The sequence below is a fragment of the Ixodes scapularis genome, unplaced genomic scaffold, assembly GCF_016920785.2.
Source record: "Ixodes scapularis isolate PalLabHiFi unplaced genomic scaffold, ASM1692078v2 PGA_scaffold2__306_contigs__length_199485367, whole genome shotgun sequence".
NCBI lineage: Eukaryota > Metazoa > Arthropoda > Arachnida > Ixodida > Ixodidae > Ixodes > Ixodes scapularis.
The window spans coordinates 183750989-183772374 of record NW_024609857.1 but is presented as its reverse complement, the minus strand read 5'-3'; the positions used below and the strand labels follow the sequence as shown (position 1 = coordinate 183772374).

The following is a 21386-nucleotide window of genomic DNA, read 5'->3' as shown; positions in this document are numbered from 1 at the left end:
ATTATTGCTAACCATCTGTAACAAAATATACTGTGCTCACTCAATTTTTTTTCTAATGCCCTTGTCTTGGTTTCGTCTGCAATCACTAGCTTAATCTTTCCAACCTATTGTTTTCCATGTTCGTTCTCAAGAACAAGTGGACGTTATTGGAGAATTGAAGAGGGTCTTGCAAATCCAGATGTAAAAATAAAATATACCCTAACAGAACAAACAAAAATTCTGGAAACTTCTTCAATTTGTAAAAAGGCTTCTATCTAATGTATTGCTAATTCATTACGGTCATTCATTAATTTATTTGATTATTGTTTGTGATCATGAACAGCTTTAGCCTCTGTGATGGTTAACATTATACAGCAGCACAAAGGGGGAAAAATATTCTACGCATTATTAAGGAAAAACTTCAACGCCATAAAAGATGGATTTAGAATGTCAATACATAGAGCATCGATGGTATTATACATTATTATACATATCATTCTGGCGAATGATAGCGATGCCAACGGACGTCTGCGGCAAGTGCCCCTTCGATACTACAGCAAGCAGCAGCTTTTATATTGCTCGGGTTCGTCCAGTCGACGCTTCCATTGCAAATGCATTGGCGTGGGTCAGGATGAATATGACTTGCTTATGCAGAGTGGTAGGAGCACCTACAAGTGCTCGGATTGTATTAGGCACCGCCGGAATTCGTCGACGGTCCTGCTCAACCATGACGATCACGTGCGGGACGAGGAATCTGCGTCGGAGACGGAGGAATCTGCACATGACGCTGCTGCCGGGTCTGAGGTGGTGACGGAGCGTGACTTCGTCCGTCTTCGGAGTAAGATATCTCCAAACCTGGATGTCTTGACCGCCGAGGTTAAGTGCCTCAAAGCTGAAAATGGCTTCTTGGGCTCCGAACTCGGCCTGCTGAACAAGAGGGTGCTGGAACGTCTGCCTTTTTCTTCGAGTCCTCACGCATTGTATTCAGCGGCAGCGGTGGCGTCTTCTGGCTCGTCCGGTGGGCCACCTTCTGCCTCAGGAGAGATTTTTAGGCTTTCTACGCTCGAGGCCACAAGCGCTGCCCTGACGTGCAGCAACTGGGCGGACTCCGAGTTTCCCGCCATTTCTGCACAGGCTCCCGGTGCCCGACGCGAGATTCGTTCTACTGCTCAGGCGACCGGACCTGACGGATTCACGCTTGTGCAGCGAAAGCGACGTTCTCCGCCTTCAACTGGAACTGGGAGGACTGAAAAGGTACTTGCGGTACCCCGGCGACCGTCAACCAAGGCACTCTTTGTGTCTAGGTTGAGTCCGACGACTACCGTGTCTGACATTGAGGATCTTGTAACCCCGTTTTTAGGCAACAAACCTGTTACCGTAACCAAGCAACAGCCGAAATTTAACTCCTGCTCTTCGTTTCACCTTTCGGGGGACCAGTCGGTGTTTGATAGTTTGAACCAGCCGGAACTCTGGCCTGAGGGCTCAATATTTCATCAGTTTTTTGGAAAGCTGGACAGCTCGCGAGTATTTAGGCCCGAATGTGTAGCAAGTGAAAATGTTTCGGACACTTGAGGTCTACTGTCAAAATACCCGGGGCTTACGTACTAAGTCGGATGAGTTTATGTCGAATATACTGCTGAGTTGTTCTGATATAATCTGTTTGACCGAAACTTGGCTTTGTGCTGGCAATTCCAGTCTCAACTATTTCCCGTCTAATTATGTTGTGTATCGACAAGACAGAGATTATGATACCACGGGAATGAAATTAGGGGGTGGGGTTCTTGTTGCGGTTAAATCCAGAGTTCAGTCTCACCGAAGGAAGGACTTACAATCCTATTCAGAATGTACCTGTGTTAAAATACCTACATGAGATGGTTTTAATTACTTAATTGGAAATTATTATTTCCCTCCACTTTTTGATGAGCCAAAGTTCATAGCACACATTGAAGCCCTCCAAACAGCCATTAACTTTTCTAAGTTTCGGGTTGAGGTATATGGTGATTTTAATTTACCTGGAATTAACTGGGCAGCTGGTATTGCTTCCTGTACAACAAGTGTGACTTCCAGGAAAGCGTCGTGGCTATTATCATTTGCGAACTTTTTCAATTTTTCTCAGTATAATGAAATAGCGGATGCATGTGGTAATGCTCTCGACTTGTGCTTATCAAACTCTCCGCTTGAGGGGACAATGCTGGCTGATAACCCACTTGTGCCAATTGATGTCTACCATCCGCCGTTTATAACAAAACTTTCCTTATCTGGCCCGCCACGTGCGAAATAAAGTTCAGTCGCTTTTTGTTATTCCCAGGGAGATTATCTTGGTTTATATAGATTCCTCGAACAGTACAACTGGTCGGAGGTCTTATCTGATGAAATAGTTGACTCAGCTACTGTAAGAATAGGTTCCATTGTTAAAGACGCACTTAATGTCTTTGTTCCGAAAAAGCGCACGTGCCCCTCCCACTATCCTAGCTGGTTTTCTAGGGATTTAAAGAAATCCTCAAGGAAAAAGCTGCACTATCATCGTTTATATAAAAAGACAGGACTAGAGGCTTGGTATAAAAAATTTAGTATTTATCGATGCCTGGTTAAACAACTGTATAAACAGGACAAGCGTATCCACCTTAATGACCTTGAGGGTAGTTTGTCTAAAAATCCTAAAGAATTTTGGAGATACGCGAAACAACACATTCGGGAAAAGAATTCGGACATTTGCCTTCGTGATGGTGCTGGGTACAAATCGTTACCAGCTGAAGTAGCAAATCGTTGTGCTGACTTTTTTAGCTCTTGCTACTTGTCTCAGCAATCGAGTTATATTAACACCTTGGGTGTAGAACGTGGCGACTTTTTTACTTCTTTTGCTGTCGACATTGAAGATATAATCGAAGCAATAGATCAAATGAAACGGAAATTTTCTACGGGTATTGACGGCATACCCACTTTTATCATCAAAGGTTGCTGTGCTATATTTGCCCCTGTCCTATGTCATATTTTAGAGCGCAGCTCTTAGGGGCCCGTTTCCAGCCTGAGCGGCGTCGGCGTCGGCGTCGGCGTAACCGCGCCCCTCCCCTCCTCCTCCTCCTCCCCCTCCTCCTCCCCTTCTCCTCCTCCCCTCCTCCTTCTCCTCCTCATTGTCTTGTATGGTGCGGGGGGGTCACGTGACCTCGGGGGGAGGGGGTCACATGACCTTGGGCGGGGCGTCACGTGACTTCGGCGGGGGGAGGGGGTCACCCCCCGGGTTCACGTGATCTGGGGGGAGGGAAGGGGGTAGTCACGTAATGCTTAATTTGTTGTTTTAGGCGGTGAAGGAGAGGGAGGGGGTGGAGGAGGAGGAGGAGGGGAGGAGGACTAGCTCTCATGATCACGAGGGAGGAGGAGGAATATACCCTCCCCTCAGTACCCTTCCCTCCTCCTCCTCGAGAGCTGCGCTCCAATTCGGCGTTACAGGGAGTTGTAAACGGCTTTCACTTTTTTTAACTTATCACTTAAACAAGGACTTTTTCCTGAGCTCTGGAAGTTCGCCGTTGTTGTCCCTGTATTAAAAGGAGGTGATTCTTGTTTAGCTAGAAATTATCGTCCGGTGTCATTATTATGTGGATTTGCGAAGGTTTTTGAGAAAGTAGTTCATAAGCGTGTCTATTTTTACCTGAACACGGTGATATCTGATGAACAATATGGTTTCTTAAAAGGTAGGCCTGTAGAGCCCAATTTGTGCTCGTTTTTCAGTTACACCGCACCAATAGTTACTAGTAGAGGTCAAGTTGACGCCATCTACCTAGACATGTCTAAAGCATTTGACTGCGTTAGGCACAATTTATTGTTGAGCAAGCTGGCCTCACATGGTTTCAGCCCGCATTTGTGTAGATGGTTTGATAGGTACTTGTGTGATCGTCGCAATTCTGCTTGTGTCAAAGGCATCTTTTCTGTACAGTTTATTTCAACGTCTGGCGTGCCGCAGGGCTCAATTCTTGGCCCGCTTTTGTTCCTGTTGTTTGTAAATGACATTGCTTATTGTGTCAGCAATGCTAAAATCCTTATGTTTGCCGACAATGCTAAGTTATTTCTAAGTGTGAAGTCACTATCTGACTGCTCTCTTCTCCAAGCAGATGTAAGTCGTGTTTCGAGATGGTGTTTAGAAAACAGCTTGTTCCTTAACCCCTTGAAATCCAAATCAATGGTATTATCTAGGAAGCGTGATGTTATTTGTTTTGAATATTACCTGGATGGCGTATTAGTTCCTTCTGTCTCCTTTATCAGGGACCTTGGAGTGTATATTGACAGCTCAATTTCTTTCAACAGTCATGTCTTCGCTACCGTAAATGCAGCGTTGAGGACGTTAGGAATGATTTCAAGAATTTTTTGTGAATTTTCAACTCGCCGTTGCTTGCTACTCTTATTTAAGTCTCTAGTTCGATCGCGACTGGAATTTGCCTCAGTCATTTGGAATTCATTGACTCTGTCGCAGGAGCTGGCTATTGAAAATGTGCGAAAACGAGTGGTAAGAATTTTATATGACCGCTACAATAGAAGATGTTTTTATGACTACGAAGCTTTGCTTCGTAAATTTTCGCTGCATAAATTGGCTTTGCGAAGGCAGCACAGAGATTTTTTATTCCTTCACAAAGTGGTTCATGGCAGGGTAAAATCGGTGGCTTTATTACAAACTATTGAGTTTCATGTTCCCGCTTGCCCGAGTCGAAACATTTCAACTTTTTATCCAACTTGCATGTCCGCTATAAACCCATTGTCAAGGTTAAAAATTGCCTTTGATTCAAAGAAATTTAACCTCGACATCGTTTTATCCACCCAGAAGTTTATGTTAAATCTTCGTGACTGGATGTTTGTGAATTAATCAATTATCAATTTTTGCATTACGATAATATTGCATGACTTTTTATTGACACAACTTTCTTGTTTCCTGTATTTTTAGGTTTCGCTCCATGTATGCTTAGTGCACCACACTGTAAACCGAGATGTTGTTTGTGGGCACAAGAAAAATAAAACAATTTATTATTATTATTATTATTATTATTATTATTATTATTATTCATTCATTCATTTGTACATTGCTTTCGTATGCTGTATTTTTTTTCTGTAATTAGTACTCTGTGCTACAATCGGGAAAGTGGGAGGAGGGAGGGGGGAAAGGGGGTTGGGGCGTGGAAGGGGGTGGGGAAAGTTTTATTGTCTTTCAGTTCTCATTTTGAAGGCAATGCCTTTACCTTATCACTTAAGTGGACTTTTCTAATTTTTTTTTTAGGGTGTCATCCCACAAGCCCTTCGCTGGCTTTGATGTGCCCGCAAACGTATGTCTTTAATAGTCCCACTGAGTCAATAAAATGTATGTATGTATGTATGTATTATGCCTGATCTGAATTCTTGTCATGGGGCAAGCTTGGTACTTTTTCTGATTTAAAATGCAAGAGAAGTTCCAAAAACTCGTCTCGGAACACGAATATGAGGCGCTGAAGTTAGATCAGGGCAATCAATTACTCCGTGAAGGCTTTTAAAACAATATATCAAATATTTATCGAATCGTTTAGCACACATGATGCAGCAACTACATCGATCTAAGAGTATTTTATATTAAAGGTTAAATGTGCGACCGACATAACAACCTTAACAAATATGAAAGAAACGCTTCTGTACATTTTAAATTCTCTTTTGGTGCATGCTCCCAATAGAAGGCCATACGACAGAAACACCAACTTCGACAAGATCAATGAAAGGTATAACCTGTTTATGCAGGCTGACATAAAAAACTCGCGTGTAATTCTGCATATTATACCCAACATACGGAAGGAGGCATTTACAATGCTATTGACGTGCGTGCCGAATGACGCAGAGTCTATATAAACTCCAAGATCACGGGTGCACATGACTTTTTTCAACGAGGCATTGCCAAGCTGGTAACAAATATTAATAGGCTTTAGGTTTCTGAGAAAGACGTAGCAACAGTCCTAGTATGATTAACCGTCAACATGTTCAGACTGCACCAATCATGTACTTATACATATGCGTAAAAAAATAAAATGTACCACGACCTTCTTAAGTGCAGGGACCAAGATCTTCTTGCTGCATTCAAGAAATATAGAAACAACTAACCTATGATTTCAAAAATGCCAAAAAAGAAAACTACAAACACCTGCTTTATCTCGTCCAGAGGGACCCTAAAAAAATATGGGAAGCCTTAAACACCATAAGAAATGAGCATTGCCATTCCCGGGATATAAATCACGTGACTATGAATGGGAATCATTTGAGTGGTATAGAGTATTGAGTGGTATAACTATATTACTCAATGAGCGAGTGTTTCGTAAATGTTGGTGTACCTTTAGAAACCGAAAATGAGCCCTCACACGGGGGTGTGTTTAACACGCATTCCATAGCCAATTCGATAATGTTATCGCCAACCACCCCACAAGAAGTAGAAGGACTTATAAATAAGATAAAAAAACAATGTAGCCTCTCGCGTAGCTGGAATAGAACCCGATCCCATTAAATATGTTTTTCAAAATATGAGTAACATCTTATCCCATATAATAAATTGTACCCAAGAATCGGGTATATTCCCAGACCCCCTAAACATTCCGAAAGTTACTGCTGTCTTTAAAGGAGGGAAACCATATCTACAAAATTATAGATCTATATCAGACTTGCCAATATTTTCAAAAATATTTGAGGGAGTAATACAAAGCCGAATATATCAGTTTCTTATTAAGCATGATTTCATAAACAAATCTCAGTCTGGCTTCCAAAAGGGCAAATCATCAGATCAGGCACCTGTTGAGACGAAAGACAAAATAATATACATGGAAAATAAATTATATAGACTGGGAGTTTTTTAGACTTCAAAAAAGCTTTCGACACAATTCAACACCAAATTTTGCTAAATAAACTTCAACTGTACGGAATACGAGGAGTAGCTTTAGCTTTGATAAAACATTATCTAATAAATCGCCTTCAATATTTTGATGTTAACAACTCTGTTCCATCCTCTTTGGAAGTAATATATGGTGTCCCCCAAGTTTCTATCCTAGGCCGCTTGTTGCTCCTCTTTTATATAACTGACATTACTGCTATTCCTAGATCTGCAGAACTGATTATGTACGTCTGTGATACCAACGCATTTTTCGCCTCTTCCTCCAAAGCATCCCTAGAGGAAATGGCAAATAGCTATTTCGCGGAACTGGCAGTGTGGCTCCATAAAAATAAAGTGCAAATAAATTCTAAGAAAACAAATTATATAATTTTCGCTCCAATAAACGAACATGATAATACTCCAATTACTCTATATTTCGAAAACACACTTTAGAGCGAGTCCCCGAACAAAAACTTTTTGGAGTTTGGTTTAACCAGGAGCTTAGCTGGAGATTTCTCAGGCAATTGGATGTTTGTAAAAACAATAATAAACCTGATCACTACATGGTTGAAAAAATATATATTAATATATTTTTTACTCAAAGTTATGCTACTGTATCTTAGTATGGGGGCACAACAATGCTCACATACTACTATAAGATTCTTAAATTACAGAAAAAAATTTTGCGGTTATCTGAAAGTTACTGGGGAAATATGCAAGACCTCCCCACTGAGCCACTTTATAGAAAACATAATATACTCAAGGCTAACCAAGTTTATGATATCAAGTTAATGCAACTAATCAAAACTGAGAAATTTTATGATATAACTACAAGTGACGTTGTGTATAGATACACCTTTTGGCACTCTTTAAGACGACCTCCACAGATTCGAAAAAAATTGCGGAAAGCAAACAAAATATTATCAGGTGACCAAATTATTAAATTAAATTGGAACCTTCGTGGATTTTTATAACTCCTTGTCTAAATTTACTAAAGAGCTGAGGACACTCTTGGTGGGAAGTGTCACCGTTTATAGCCATTTTTATATATGTGCAAATTTATGTTTTTTGTCCCTGAGCTTGTGAAAAAGATTCTTTCATAATCTATACGACTACTTGCGATCCTCTCTTGATGATGTATTATAAAGCCATGACATTGTTTGAATCGCTGATGTATACAGCTGCACGAAGTAGGGTATACTGTGTACCGTATGTACGAACTGCGAAGGGGACAAAGACCTTCGTCAGGCGTTTTCGGCGTTTAGTCTCTGTTCCCCTTTCGTTTGATCCGAAAGAAATAAAACTTCAAATCAAATCAACTCACTTGACATCATCAATAAGATTTGCACAGTCCTCCACAGATAAGATCTTCCTAAAAAACTTTATATCAAGAGCGTATTGCAGTGTTACATTAAAAAGAATCGGTCCAATTATGGACCCTTGAGGAAGACTAGAGAGGGTAGGAAAAGGCCGGGAAAGATTCTAAAGGACACATGCAAAGTCGTGCCTACTGGACAACTAATCCTGTATGAAGGTGCAAAACGCACTAATAACGTACGATTCCAATTTTGGTAAAAGTAGCGAATGATCAACCAAAACAAAATGTAGAGTGACAACCTTTCCGGCGCTGACACTATAAACGAAATAAAAAGAAACACGAAGTTCGTTTTTATTTATCTTTTGCGCAAAAAAACATGTGATGAGGGAAGGATATTATGCTCAAAAAAAGCTTGAAATATGTTCCAACAATACTATTTTGTAGAGTTTTGCGAACGGACATCTCAGCGATATAGGTGTAGAATTTTTTTGGATCTTATGTTTTTCCTTTTTTATATATCGGCACAGCTATATGTATTTTCCATATTGAAGGATTAATGCAGGTCGATAGCAATGGCTCAAGAATATGTGTTAAAATCGGTATGAAAATAGTCGAACACCCTTTAACAATAAAACTCGAAGAACCGTCATATGTACCCGATAAATTAAGTTTGATTTACTTGATGGCTAGTGCGATCTCGGCGTTTTCAGGGAATGAATTTGTGAGGCAATCAACTACCACTGTCAGTAACGTCGGGCACATTACAAACCATTCCGGGTGCAAGAATAAACATAATAAAAGCAGCTCGCAAATGCGTTCGATGCATCTTTAGGTTCGCTAGTCAAAATACCAGAGAGACAGCAAAATTTAGTGTCCATGAAGTCGTGGCTGCATGATCCTTGACCAACGTCCAGAAAAGCGTTGTGTCACGGTGTAAACCATGCTCTACTGACTAACGGTGTACCTTCTTTTCGCGCTGCAACAACGACTTTGCTTGGGCACGTGACTCGGAAAGTTATGTGCAACAGACCGCCGAGTTAGAAACCTTATATTTCCTGTGATCACGCTGTTTACTTCTAAGAAGGGTCCTCAGGTCAATAGAGTACCAGTGAGGATAACGACTTGTTTAAAGACGTTTTTTTTTTTTAGGAACAAAGCATTCAAGTGCAGATATGATACATTTTGTAAACGCTTCTACCGCGCAATTTACATCGTTCGTGTTGTATATGGCTGCCCAGTTCACGTTACCTAAGCTAAATAGGTCAAAACAACAACTCTAATTTTTTTTGTGATTTACGTTTCCCACGGAAAGCTTAAATAAGACAAAAAATTGAACGTGCAAAACTTCGGGAAATTCCGGAGTATTAAGAGTAGACACAGTGTTGTCTATAATAAAGTTAAGCAAAGCAAGATCTAGCACATTTCTTCTATGGATTTGGAGACTGTTCCAGTGGTTAAAATCAAGGAAGTATACAAAAGACAAAAAGGCAATTGTTTTTGGTGAGGCATTACAAGTGGGCAAAACGGATTGTACCAAACTCCAATTTACGTCAAGAATGTTTAAGTACTCTTGTGTACATGTACTATAACGGTCTACATCCAAATTATTTTCCATGATGTCTAAGTGATCAGAAAATCTAGATCCATCGAATTTTGAAGGAAAAGTGAACTACCCATTACAAGACTATTGTTGTTACAGCGAGTTAATTCAGTCCAAACATGTTTGCACTTTGATTCAAGATCAAACGTGCGAACCGCATGCAAGTGATTTTTATCTGTAATAGAAACTCCGCTACCGACGTTAACAACCAAATTTTCATATTCTGTGTCCCGACGGAACACTGTACTCCGGAGAAAAGTAGTCATTCGATTCTAGAGAGCGGGTCAGTCACGTTTTGATTAGGGAATTAATATTGACATAACTTAAGACGACGCTGGTAAATAACATATTGGTGTTTCCGCGTAAACCGCGTACATTTTGATAAAACAGTGAACAATTGATACAATTATCTAATTTTGTCTATCTGTTTCATGATCAACATTACCCTGTACCACAGCAAAAAACACTGAACAAATGATAAAATGATCTAATTTTGTGTATTTGTTTCATGATCAACATTACCCCGTACCACATCAAAAACAGTGAACAATTGAAACAATGATCTAATTTTGTGTATCTGTTTCATGATCAAAATTACCGTGTACCACAGCAAAAAAACAATGAACAATTGATACAATTATCTAATTTTGTGTATCTGTTTTATGATCAACATTGCCCCGTACCACAGCAAAAAACACTGAACAATTGATACAATTATCTAATTTTGTGTATTTGTTTCGCGATCAACATTATCCCGTACCACAGCAAAAAACGGCCTGCATAGAGAACCAATTGGCGAGACATCCGCCACCTTACATAATTTCCACTTACCTGGAACACCTTATCGGCTTTGGGAAACAGCATAGAAAAAGGTCCTTTATCCAGCATGATGTGAATGTCATCGGCGTTCAGAAGTGAGTCCATATCGATTGTCTTTATATCGTCTTTCGTAGTTTTGGTCATTCCGTGGTCGGAAACAATTACAATATTCACCTGCGCAGAAAACGTTTCCAATAAAATCGTATGTTTTCTTTTTTTTTCTCATTTGCTTCAACCTAAGGTTACGAAGGTCCTTAAAATTGAGTAGAAATTGAGCAGAGTTGCATGTCTGAGCATTCATTTACATAGATCGGATTGTCTTCAGTTTTGTACGGACATAAACAATCAAATACTAAATACATAATGCTTTCTCGTGCGGCTGATAAAAACGGTATAGTAGTGGGGTACGGCAAAATATACTTAAACTTGTCCAGACTTCCCCGTAGGGGACTTTTTGCCGCGCACTCCGGTCATAGCTAAAGATCGTAGATAAGAGCTTTCTACAAGTAGCGACATTCTTTGAAGCGCCGGCTGCGCAACGGTGCAGGTTTTAGGAAGCGAATGGCGGTGCAATGCGGAAACTAAACTGAAGGGCGCCATTTTTGTCCAGCGAATTGCGCTTTGTCTATTATATTGGTTCTCGTTACTTGTAAAAAGAAGCATCAAGATACTTTAGTCATTGCAAATATGAAGCACAATTATGATTTCTCAAAATTGAACCTTTTTTTTTTTTGTTTTTAGTTACACTTTGCTATACCCTAATTTGGACCGAACAAGAAGTTATGCCCCGATGGAGCCAGTCAAGCAGCGCCTAAAGTGCATCGTTACGGCGCACGTCGTATTTGTACGTTTGCTATCCCCGGCTGATCCAATCACGCACATTGAATGCCCCGTCCAATGAGCAAACGACGAACACCGCGAAGCAGCACTTTTGGAGCTATTTGATTAGTTCCATTGAATCGTAGCATACGGCTGCCATCGTGCTTAATGTCAAACGGAGTATTCGCGACTCCAGCGACCTATAGCGCACGCCACTATCGTAAAACTATGGCGGTCTAAAACCGGTCGCGCCATACCGTGGATGTTCCAGATAAGCGCACAACGCTGGGGTCTCAGCAAGAAAACAGTTGGCTCAAAAATGTTTGCCCCGATTTTTATCCTCTACGTTTCGAAATTCCGGCGATGTGTTGGCATATGCGGGCTTCCAGAGCCTTGACTTTCTTTGGCGAATCGATAAAGGGACTGCCTACACTGCCCCTCCACGGTGCTGATGAACGTTGATAAACGCGGAATGTCTAATTCACGCGGTTTCGCAGGTAGCGTTCAGAGCAACCTCAGTGTCGAACGGATACTACAGTCACGACAGAGTCACCGGGAAAACTCTTTTATCGCGCCAACCACCGTAAAGTGATCGCGGACGCCACAAGAGATTACCAGAAATTTCGAAAAGACCTGTTCTGACTAGTACAACGTTTTCCCGCTAGGTGATGTCTATTTTTGGAGTCGCAAAGACAAAGACAACAAACGAAATATTGCGATATAATTTCGCCTTAAGGCTTTCGAAGCTTGGGAAGATAGTTTAGCTAGGGGCCAGGTTATAAACAATTAAAAGCGAGCGTGTTGGTTAACAGAAACAAAACTTGAAAGAATAAAACAGGGAGGATAAGGACGGGAGCAGGACATCTTTCCTTTTTCCGTCCTCGTCCTCCTTGTTTTATACTTTCAAGTTTTGTATAAGGTTATAAAATATAATTATTTAAAGAACCACGTGAGGCCCGGTCAACACAGCTTCGTGTTCATTGCATATTTTGCAACTTATATTTCTTTCTTAGTTTAAGCCTTCTGGTGGCGACACGGGTGCGGCTTGCCGCTCTGTTATTTTGCCACACGCATCTCCGAGCAAGGGCGCCCGTGGCCGAATTGTTAAGGTGCTACACTCCCAGGCAAAGGGCCGAGGTTCGATGCCTGAAGGCGGACGCACCTTTTTGTTATTTTTTTGGAAATGTCGCGTTCTGGTGAATTCGAAAATTTTGTTCCTCATGCGATGTCCTAATGTTCTAAGCACCCAGCCTACTACGCCGATTGTAATAGAAGCCTGCGCGTGTACATAAGGGGCTTCGCGTGGCGAGCCGAAGTCAGTCTCGCCCCAGCTCTCGATCCTGCTTTTTCACCGAGATCGACGCCTGCGACGCTCTTATATTTTGTTTTGGGCAACCCGGAGAAGACGTGCGCCTAACCGCATGTTTCCCACCATCAGAAAAAAGCGCCGTAAGGATATTCCTAGGCCTCTGTGCCTACTACAGGCTCTTCGCTTCAGATATTGTGAAGCTTTCTGCACCTCTCATATAGCTTACAAAAGACGCCGTAAAGTTTCAGGGGTCAGAAAAGCACCAGGGTATGTTCGATGAGCCTTAATGAAGACTTTAAACTCCTCCCTTCCTTGGCCATTTGAACCAGCATGCACAAAACAGAAATTCATATGGACGCAAGTAACACGGAACTTGGCGCGGTTCTGGTCCAAACACAGGAGAGAACAAAGCGGGAAATCGCCTCTGCAAGCCGGACTCTGTCCAAGGCAGAGGGTAAATACACAACGGCAGAAAAAAAATGACTCGCAGATGTCTGGGCCATCACCATGATTCGCCCGTACTTGTACGGAAGTTTGTTCCGAGTGGTTACGGAGCACCGCTCGCTTTCCTGGCTCGCGAATCTGAAGAACCGCTCAGGACGCCTCGCCCGGTGGAGTCTACCACTGCAGGAGTTTGACATAACCTTGATGTACAAGTCCGGCCGAAAGCACAGTGACGCCGATCGTCTTTGTTTTCAAGGCCGGTCCCGCCTGCACTGATGAGGTTGAAGGCGAGTCCTCAGTGGACTAGAAGTCCGTGACATGAAAGCATTATAAAGATATGATCCTGAACTGCGAGATCTCATCGAGCACCTAGAGGAACAAGGAAGTGAGGTTCCCCGCGTTTTCATAAAAACACAGCCAACCTTCTCAATCCGAGAAGGTGTGCTACATAAGGAGAACTACAGCGATAATAACATAGCGTGGCTGTTGTTGATCTCTTCCATTCTTCGAGAAGAGATATTTCAAGTCTGCCACGATAACGCGACTGCAGGACACCTTGGCTACAGGTGGCCTTTTGCCAGGATTTGTGAGAGGTACTACTGGAACAAGCTTGCGAAGAAACTCCATCACTATACCCGATCTTGCCACGAGTGTCAACGACGGAAGGAACAGCCGACGAGACCGGCACTTCTTCAGCCTATTGCACCGCATACCCAATTTCAGCAAATCTGAATGGCTTTATATAGACTTTTCCCACCATCGACGGAAGGAAACCGATGGATGATTGTCGCGACCGATTATCTTACACGGTACGCCGAGACTAAAGCCTTTCCATCGTGTACGGCTGTTGAAGCCGCAAAGTTTTTCATCGCGTCCATCGTTCTCCGGCAGGGCGTCCCCGAAGTCTTTATTGCAGACCATGGCTCATCGTTCATGGCCTAACCGACGCTGAGATCCTTCGTCTCAGTTGCAACGGAAGCATGAAACAAATATAGTCAATAGCTGTCAATGCGGTAGAGCAGTGGTTCTCAACCATCGATGTTTCGCGGACCCCTTGAGGATAGGGGGAGATGATTGAAGGTACCGTTCGTGTTGAGAGGAGAGGAAAGGTAGAGGTTAAGTATAATATTGGTTTAATAAATGAATATAACTATAGGGCTAGTATAAAGTAAACCTCTTTTACTGATACACACACGAGAAAACTCGCCCGAAAACTGAAACATTAATTCTCGACTTGAATAAAAACAACTTTTATAGCCGGGCCCGACTGATGAGGTAGGGCTTCGCGGACACCTAGAATGCCTTTGCAGACCTCAAAGGGCCCGCGGAACACCAGTTGAAAACCACTGCAGTAGAATACAAACATATACCATAGATGGCATACTCATTCATAAATGATAATTATTACGTATAGTTAACCCTTATTAGGGAGGTTTACGAAACGTGGCACTGGAAACCGAGCCCCATGGTCCATAACGTGTATAGCCCGGCGCCTTTTGTTGGCGCAACAATAATTATCTGATGCATCTAGACAGCGTGTGACTCAGGGGAACCTACGGCGGCAGGCGACCGACGGCGCACGTAGCTGGCTGCCGAATAAGGAGGTGTAACCACGTAACCACCTTACGACGTCACAGGGCGCTATGATACCATACCAACGGAACCCACAGTGATTCAAGAGCAGGAAGAACTCTTAGCGCTACATTCACCATCGGAAAAAGCAGTACCTATTTAAACTCGTTATTAAAGCCCCCCATATTCCCCCCACACGCTCCACTCTTTAATAAATTTAAACCGGTCGTGACCCTTTTGATAAACACAATGAGTTCGTGAGTGTATCATGCTTGCAACGCCTCCTACATTATTTAAAACCGCCCCTAACCAAGCATAAGTACTTACAAAGCATGCAGAATGCACCCATGACACATTATGTGCTCCTAAAATATGTCAAATTAGTCAAGAACGTTTTTTTTTTCCTTCTCAAGCTTTCAAGCGAAGACAGTTGACTTTCCCTAATTAGAGGGAATATAGTTTTCGTTACGTAACATTGTATTGTCATCTTCATATTATATTCGAGTGTTCCGTCGTTTTTTCTTCACTTGGGGTTCCACAAGGCAAACATTAGTATAAACATCTCGAGAAGGCGAAGAGCTACCTTTATCGTCAATCATACACGCTTATTTTAATTCCCCAAAACTCATCTGCTCTACAGCGTCGGTGAACGAGAAATGTAGTTATTGCGCAGGAGCGCATGCGAAAAAGGATGTGACTGTACGCTCTTTAAAAAATGTTACCCAGTTTTGCTTCATCAACAGCTCAACCCTGGCGGCTCGCAACAGGGGTAATAACACTATCTTCATTTTCAGCATGGAGTAATGACGAAATTGTTTATACCGAATATTTTGTAACGACTCTATCATGAACTTCTTGAACGATATTAGTTCGGCCTCTGAGCAGATTTTAGAGCGCAGCTCTTAGGCGCCCGTTTCCGCGTATAGTGGCGTCGCCGTCGCCGTCGGCGTAACCGTCCTACTATATTTAGCGGGAAATTGAGTTGCTGTTGAGATCACGTGAGGTCGATTTTCCCGCTAAATCTAGCGCAGAAACTGAATTTGTTTACAAGTGACGTGACACGAAGTCATGTGGCGTAATTCTCGCTAAATTTAGCAGGGAAACTGAATAGGCGTTGAGATCACGTGGCGTCACTTTTCCAGCTAAATATAGCGGGGAAAGTGTGGGAGGAGGGGAGGGTAGGCGGAGGAGATGAGGAGGGGATGGTACGGAAGAGGAGGGGCATAGCTCTACTCTGCACCCTCCCCTCCTCCTCCACAAGAGCTGCGCACTAATTTGGCATTATCGAGATTTGTAATCGTCTCTCATTTTTTTATCTTTTCATAAAAAGACAACAACATGACCCATATATTTTTACAGATATATAGTTTCTGGTGTATGCCCCCATACCCTTTATACCAGAACCTTCAATTATATAACTGAACAAGCACTTAGACAACCAAATATCGACGACGAAAATAATATATGGAGAAAGGGAACAAGAGGGGCCAAGAACAATCAAATCTCCAAACACAGCTCGGTGACTGGTGCGTGACCAAAAGAATTCGTCTGGTCCGAGAATCGAACCCGGGATCGCTCCATTTCCAGTGTAGTGCTCTACAAACTGAGCTCACCAGGGGTTAGACGTCAGTAATGCAAACAGCTTTTATCAGCCGCCACCAGTCTAACACCAACAAGGGTGAAAGGCTTGCATTTTAAAGGTTATCATTATAATGCAATTGAATGTAAAGGTGCAAGCGAGCTGGACAAGAATGACGAAAATAATCCCCAGAGAAGGGGAAGAAGAGGGACAAAGGACAAACACAAATATCCAAACACAGCTAGGTGACTGGTGTATGACCGAAAAAATCCACCTTGTCCGGATATCGAACCCGGGACCTCTTTATTTCCAGTAGAGCGCTGTTTGTCTTTTGTCCCTCTTGTTTCCCTTCTCCGGGGATTATTTTCGTCACTGTTTTCCAACTCGCTTGCCCCTTTGCATTTATTTGCGTTATAACTATAACCTTAGAATGCAAGCCTCTCACCATTGTTCGTGTTAGACTGATGGCGGCTTATAAAACCTTTTTACCCAACTGACTTCTCACCCCTGGTTGGCTCAGATGGTAGAGCGCTCCACTTGAAATGGAGAGGTCCCGGGTTTCGATACCCAAACCAGGCTATTTTTTTTCGGTCCCGCACCAGTCATCTAGCTGTGTTTGGAAATTTGTGTTCGTCCCTTGTTCCCCTTGTTCCCTTTGTCCAGTGATTATTTTCGTCATTCTTGTCCAGATCGGTTGTAACTTTGCATTTAATTGCATTATAATTAAATATCAATGCATTATTTCACAAATTCTTACCTGATCAATTATACCTAGCCTTCTCACTTGGGTGTGGACGCTGTCTAATATCCAGTCAAAGTCATCAACAGCTTTTCGAGTGGTCATTGAATCAGGGCCATAGCCGTGACCTGTAATAAAATTGTGGTATTTATTTAACATATAAATAAGGCAACGCCATTCTGTGTCATATAAAAAAATATTTGTGATATCATTAGTGTTTTGTTTTTAAATGCTCACCTTGATTCAACGGGAATAAGATTTCGCCCTTTAGCCTGATCCCTTTTCTAACTGCATTTTCCGAAATCTCGGTTGAAGTTACACAGTTACCGATGGCTTAGCAATAAATACATCGTTACAAAAAAAAAAAGAAAAAGTACCACGCATGCTAACCTAAAATTAATATTTTATGTGGCGATCTTTATTCCTCCACCTAACACAAAAAACAGCCACAACAGCTCCTACGACCGCAAAAACGGGGCGGGTAACTGCCATGCCCAGCCGGCCACGGCCTTTACTTGCCCCTCGGCGTTCTACACCATGTAAACTAAAGCTTCTAAACCATTTTAGAGAGCCCGGAAAACTCGGTTTGTCAGCGTATCGCGTTAAAATTTACTCCAGAGGTGCAAGCGGGTGGTGGAGATTTACAGTAAAAAAATCAACGATGCCCTTTCCCTACCTCGTTCAAGAAAAAAAGAAAAGAAAAAAAACCTTTTTCGGGTAACCTACGCCACCAATTCACAAACGATTCACGCGCAGAAATAAGTGTTGCCAACAGATGGAGTACGCAGCGTCGAGGGAGACCGTCTGCTCTAAAGCAGAAGCGACCGGCGCTCCCTCGACGCCGCGTACGCCATCTGTCCGCGGTACTTCTCTCTCAGCGAACATCGCCTGCGATCTGGTGGCGTTAATTGCTCAGGAGAGGTGGTTCTTTTTTTTCTTTTCCTTTAACGAGGTAAGCATATTTTTTTTATTCAATGTAAACTTTCTGCACTTGCTTACACCTCAGTAGTACATTTCAGCGCGATACGTTAAAAACGGATTTATTTGGGCCGTCTAGAGTACCTTAGAACTGTTAGTTTAGATGCTGTAGAATCACTAACGATCACTGACAGGATGAAAATGATAAGGAGATATTTCACTCGTTCCACCTCGGCGCGAGCTTTCTACCTTCGATAATGACTAGTCGTCTTGTGAGCCCTGTGCCTCACATAAAGTTTGCTAAGGAAATAAAGCGAAATAAAATCTAATTAAATGTGCAGGCAAGGCATGGCGAAAGAGAACGAGCCCATGCTGGAGGCCTGGCGTTCGAAAGGGGGGCGTGCCGGTCTCATCTTGTCTGTGCCTGCGGAAGCATATCGCCTTCACTTTATGGTGGCTAATCGAGCGCGTTCTACACGCGTGACTCAAATGAATCATTGGTGCTTTGAAGGGACCACATGACCCACCGTCTTAACGTCTAGCGCTAACCTTTTGTACAGAGTTGGCCGAGTATGGTGCATGTTGTGCATGAATGTTTAAAAAAAATCAACTTTTTAAGCAAAAATTAAAAAAATAAAAGCCTGTTTTTGCTGTTTACGGTGCCCGTCCGCTAACTAGATGTTTCTAATTAGCATAACAACTGAGAAATGGAGTGACCTAAGAGTGAGGGCGCACAAACTCATTTCCTATAACACAATGCTTTTGAGTGAAATGCGGTAAGAGGTTTTTTTTGTTGGATTAAGTGATTCGCTTAGATTTTTTTTTAACTAGTAAAACATAGCATATAAGTACAAAAAGGCCAAAAAACGAAACGATTCATTGTCGAACGATTTTGGGCAGTTTGTTGAAAGCTGCTGCCATATCTCGCCTGTTGAGCCACTTAACGTGTTTTCTTCGCAGACCTCCGCCGTATATAGCGAATACACGCCCCTCATTTTTACTGTTTACTCAAGTGACGATTTTTTATATTTAAATACATAGAAACCATCAGCTTTGATGGTCATCCATGTACAAAATCTTAGCTTCATAGAGTAAGCAACTGATCTATGCGATTCTGTCCAAAGGGCAAATATCCATGTGTCGTGTGCATTTCGTTTCATATTTAGTCAGACCATATGCCAAAGGCTCGAAACATACAAGTGTAGACCAACAGGCTAAATACAAGGTCACAGCGCCGTCTTTTCACTTGATTTTTTAGTCGATCGGAGCAAAAACACCCAAAAAGTGGAAGACCGTAAGGTTAACGGAGAAGCCAATAAACAGACTCCTTCTTCTGACACATTTTTGTATTGATAAAAATAATAGCAACTGTCATTTAACAGGATAATCTGGATCGCAAAACTAGACTTGCTTTTATAGTTTTTATGAATTGTTAAAAACTATTCCTAAGAAGTAATATTCCTTACAATACTTAAGAAGTATGCTTCCTATGACTACGTAAGAAATATTCTTAAGAAGTTTTTTTGTTGCTGCCAATACATAAGAATTACTCTTCACAAGTATTCTTATTAAGAATACTTCTTTAGCAAGTGTTCTCAGGAAGAGAAAAAATGCCTAGTTGTGCCACATAGTATTGAAAATTTCAAGGAAACTCAACCGTGGGTCCTCAATTTAACCTCCTGTGAGTTGTTCAATCTTGGTTATAGCAGATATAGAAATCTCAGACAATAAACATTTGGGTGCAAAGTATGATACTAACTAGCCTGCACAACATCGCTCTGCTCTGACCCGTTTTATTTTCTACATTCATTTTTCTTTCCCGCGTACCATCCGACAACGCCATAATTCGAATTCGATTGGCAGCATTGCTTGACATTGCGTTTTGGTCCGAGTAATACAAACGTACCTATGAAAACAAATGAAGTTTAGATCCGTCTCATACGTTCAAAGACATCACCATTCTCGGGAGTTTTAATATTCGTCAATATAGTGATCAAAACTTCAAGATATTGAAAAGGTGGCCCGTAGAACACAATGAAAAAAAAATATGTTGGAACCAGTAAAAGTAAAGTACATGTTTCTAGACCCTGTGTCACAAAGCAAATAAAATAACGGTCATGATAATATAAAAAAGAAAGCCGTTTACAACTTCGTGTGACGGCAAATTAGAGCGCAGCTCTTGAGGAGGAGAAGGGAAGGGTACTGAGGGGAAGGTATACCCCTCCTCCCTCCTACCCACGTCCTCATCCTGTCTGCTACTCCTCCCTTCGAGCGGAGTCGCCGTCGCCTCACGTGGATCACGTGACCTCACGGGGTTCATGTGACGTCACCGAGGTCAAGTGACCTCGCGGGGTCATGTGACCCCTAGAGGTCACGTGACGATGACGTCTACAGTGACGTCACTGATGACGTCACCATCACTAGTGACGTCATCTTTGACGATGACGAGGGCAATGCGAATGCCGATGACGTCATCAGTGACGTCACTGATGACGCCATCAGTGACGAAGACGATGCGTATGCCAATGACGTCATCAGTGACGTCACTGATGACGTCATCAGTGACGTCACGCGTCCCATAATGCACCGCGCGGTTACGCTGACGGCGACGCCGACGCCGCTCAAGCCGGAAACGGGCGCCTAAGAGCTGCGCTCTAAAATGTAACGGCAGCTGGGTTTACTCGCTTGGAAACAGCAATATAGTATAGCCGTCCTCAAGGAGATGAAGAAGGGGAACACAAAAATGCATACGGACAGAACGTTGGGGGAACTGAGCCAGACTGCCTGATCCCTACGCAGACACCACACCACCAGCAGACAGACACCAACCGCCAAGCTATACCCAAAAAGATGATCGCCATCAAGGCTATGTTAACTGAGCCACCTTCTTTAGACAAGATTGAGGTTTCTTCCCATGATAGGACGGAGGCTTGGGCGAGTTGTTTGTTCACACTTGGGTTAAAGAGCGCACAAGATTTACACACAGAAAATAGGCACACAAAGAAACACACATAACGGCGATTTTGCCAGTATTCCCATAATGGCGAGCAAGCATTGCATTCAGAAATTTGTTTGGCGAATTCTGATTGTGGAAAGATATTTTTCACACTTCCCATGTGCTCTAAGACGCGATTGTTTACGCAACGACAGTCTGGTCCACGCAGCAGAGCCCACAATTGAACTGAAATTTGCGCTCAACTTTCTTGGCGCAACTAATTGGAGGATTCCTATACCTCTTAACAGCCCTGTTTTGAATCAAACGCCAACGGTGCACAACTAACTTACCGGAAATTTGTCTTAAACGCAGATTTACTTGGAATTTGTGAGCCAAAGCTAATTTGCGAAAATCGGTGAAATTGCGGAATTACAAAAACATTTCTTTTCGGCGTACCCACAGAGCCCTTCGGCGTTTCTACAATTCGTCTGCG

The 21386-nt window shown here is 42.4% G+C and overlaps 1 protein-coding gene across 1 annotated transcript in view; it reads right to left on the bottom strand.

Annotated features, from left to right (window-relative positions):
- Positions 1 to 21386, bottom strand: part of LOC8033159 (glycerophosphocholine cholinephosphodiesterase ENPP6-like) — a 55404-nt gene that overhangs the window by 14009 nt on the left and 20009 nt on the right. The window contains exons 3-4 of the mRNA XM_029982018.2: positions 17059 to 17168; positions 10591 to 10752 (exon numbers count right to left, since the gene is read on the bottom strand). Of these exons, the coding sequence (XP_029837878.2) occupies positions 10591 to 10752; positions 17059 to 17168 (272 nt within the window). The remainder of the gene's footprint in view (positions 1 to 10590; positions 10753 to 17058; positions 17169 to 21386) is intronic.